Below are 2,500 nucleotides of genomic sequence, written 5' to 3'. Positions count from 1 at the left end.
ACACACACACAAGCACACAATGCCTTGCAAGTCACATGCAGAGCTCTGCCTTTTTCTGAATGTTTTTGTTTCTAAATGTCACACCATTCCACAGCACTATGAATAGTAATTTTGGGAGTTAATATATTGCAGTGTCATTATTTAAATCTGTTGGCTTTGATGAACTTTGACCTGGAATTCCCAAGCTCACTTCAAACTTGGATTAGCACTATCACGGTCAGTATCAACAGTTTTAAGTTGAACTGATACTCTTCAGCTTGGCATTTATTGTGAAGTTGCCCAAGGTTGAGAAAATCCCTGTGTTTTTCTGGGGTTCTTTAATGTGTTCATGAATAAAATAGCAACCAGTCTTAGGTCTTTTGATTTACCTCCTGATTAAGTGCAGACTTTTGTTTTCTGTATTTTCTGCAATGTAAACCCCAACCGGGTTCCACTCAAACAGAACAAAGACCAACTCATCATCTACAAAATCATTTGTCATGAAAACCGTACCTTATCTGGGCTAAACGGCCTAAAGTGTGAAAGATCCCTTGGATTATCTGACAGAAAAGGCCAGGAAAAGCTATATCCTAAAAAACTTTCCTACCAAGCAGGAAGGAAGTAGATCTGGTGGGAAGGCTGCAGTTCAGCTGTAACGACAGCCAGTGGTTGAACTGCTGACCTGTTGATTGGCATGCAGCTGTGGGGACAGCTGGGGGACCTCATGAAATGACTCATAATCAAATACATTCGCATCTGGATTTAACCATAGAAGAAAAGTTGCGAGTTATCTTTTTTTAAGGGTCCAACAATGAGGGAGCATTGTCATCATGAATCAAAAAATAGTGTGTATGCGCATGCATGCGTCTGTGTGTCTGTGAGTGAGAGAGAGAGAAAGGGAAGGTAAGGGGGACAAGGACTATTGTTCCATAAATCATTAATACTGATATGCATTTTTTGTTGCATTTTGAGAAGGAGTCGGACACATAATTGAATTCAACTGACTAAGAGATAAGATAGTTAGTAAATGAAGTCGCACTAAAAGCGACCCTGACATGTCACGGATGTGGAAACAGTTTTGAACGCGGCACACAATAGTTGGCAGCAGAATCTCTGAGGCCGCAGCAAAGCAACAACACAGCAGGAGTCACAAGCGAAAGGAAACGAGGCGACCGAAGCTTCCGCTACTCACCGATGCACGCGCCGTCGATCTCCTCGTAGCCCACGCTGCAGATGCAGCGCCCCAGCGGCACCAGCCAATCGCCGTCCGCCCCGCAGTACAGCTTGGGCGTGTCCCTCTCCTCGGCGTGCTGCACGCACGCCCCCCTCACCTCCACCAGGGAGGAGGAGTCCACCCGGGGCACCGTGTCCGGGAAGGACGCCAGGTTCCTCAGGGTGAAGGGGCACTTCTTGTAGTACACGCGCACCGACACCAGGGCGATGCACGCGCCGATGTCCTGGAAGGCCAGGTAGAAGCCCTTCTTGCTGATGGGCCCCACCTCGCGCACCTCCGTGTTGAGCTTGAGGATGCGGTCGCCCAGGTCCATCTGGGTGAAGCTCTCGTCGGCCGCGATGGTGTCGATCTTGGTGTACTGCGCCGCCTTGAACTTGACGCCGTGGTCTGTCTCGTCCGTCTCGTGGTAGAAGAGGTTGAAGGTCTCCTTGCAGGTGCCCGACACCCAAGGGATGGAGTTGCAGTCGCGCAGGGTGAAGCGAAGCTCCACGTACACCTTCTGGGCGGCCTGGCGGAAGATCCAGTTTGAGCGGAGCCAGTTGTTCTGGTTGGGCTCCATCACGTGGCACACCTGGAATGTGTGGATGGGCCGATTATGCTCGTCCATCTCCGTGATGGCGTCCCACTGCAAGATAGGGAAGATGGGGGAAGAGAGAGAGAGGGAGAGGGAGAGAGTGCGGGAGAGAGGGAGGGAGGGAGGGAGAGAGGGTGGGAGGGAGGGAGAGAGTTTGTCAACAGAAATCTTCAATTCAATATTAATTGTTTTAACGACAACAACAATCTTATATGAGTATTCAAAATGCACCTCAGGAGGTTAGACCGTGTTTTTTCTACAAGCAACCCAATCAGAAAGTATTTATTTCTCCGTCCCAACCATCCTTGTGTTCCTGTTTAGAAGGTGATTGAAGGTGATTGATTTTTCTCTCTTTAGAACTGCTAGTGTCAAATGAACCCAAGTCTGACCTCGAGCCTTCTATCAAATTAATATATTCAAAAATCAATCCCCTTTTGTTTGTAGTAAATGATTTATTCGTAGCCATGGCAACACATTAGTATTTTGCAGTACGACTCTTCTTGCAGCCATGCCAGAACGATCAGGGAGTGCAGCCAATAAACCCCCTGTAGGAGAGCAGAACCGCAGCAACATGATATTCAAATCAAGTCAAATGTTTGTTTCACTCTTAATCACAATTACAAAGGGCGTCACAGGTGGCTTTACGTGACACCCATAACCCTAGACCCCCAGGGGCAAGGACAACTCCCTTAACATTAGGGAAGAACCTCGAG

At 48.1% G+C, this 2,500-nt stretch overlaps 1 protein-coding gene across 1 annotated transcript in view; it reads right to left on the bottom strand.

Moving 5' to 3' along the window:
- The window catches only part of epha6 (eph receptor A6), a 72,875-nt gene that overhangs the window by 54,353 nt on the left and 16,022 nt on the right, over nucleotides 1-2,500 (bottom strand). Inside the window, exon 3 of the mRNA XM_030342715.1 lies at nucleotides 1,172-1,838. Within this exon, the coding sequence (XP_030198575.1) occupies nucleotides 1,172-1,838 (667 nt within the window). The remainder of the gene's footprint in view (nucleotides 1-1,171; nucleotides 1,839-2,500) is intronic.

Source organism: Gadus morhua, chromosome 20 (assembly GCF_902167405.1).
Source record: "Gadus morhua chromosome 20, gadMor3.0, whole genome shotgun sequence".
Taxonomy (NCBI): Eukaryota; Metazoa; Chordata; class Actinopteri; order Gadiformes; family Gadidae; genus Gadus; species Gadus morhua.
The sequence above is the reverse complement of the archived record's forward strand: the minus strand, read 5'-3'. Positions and strand labels throughout refer to the sequence as shown.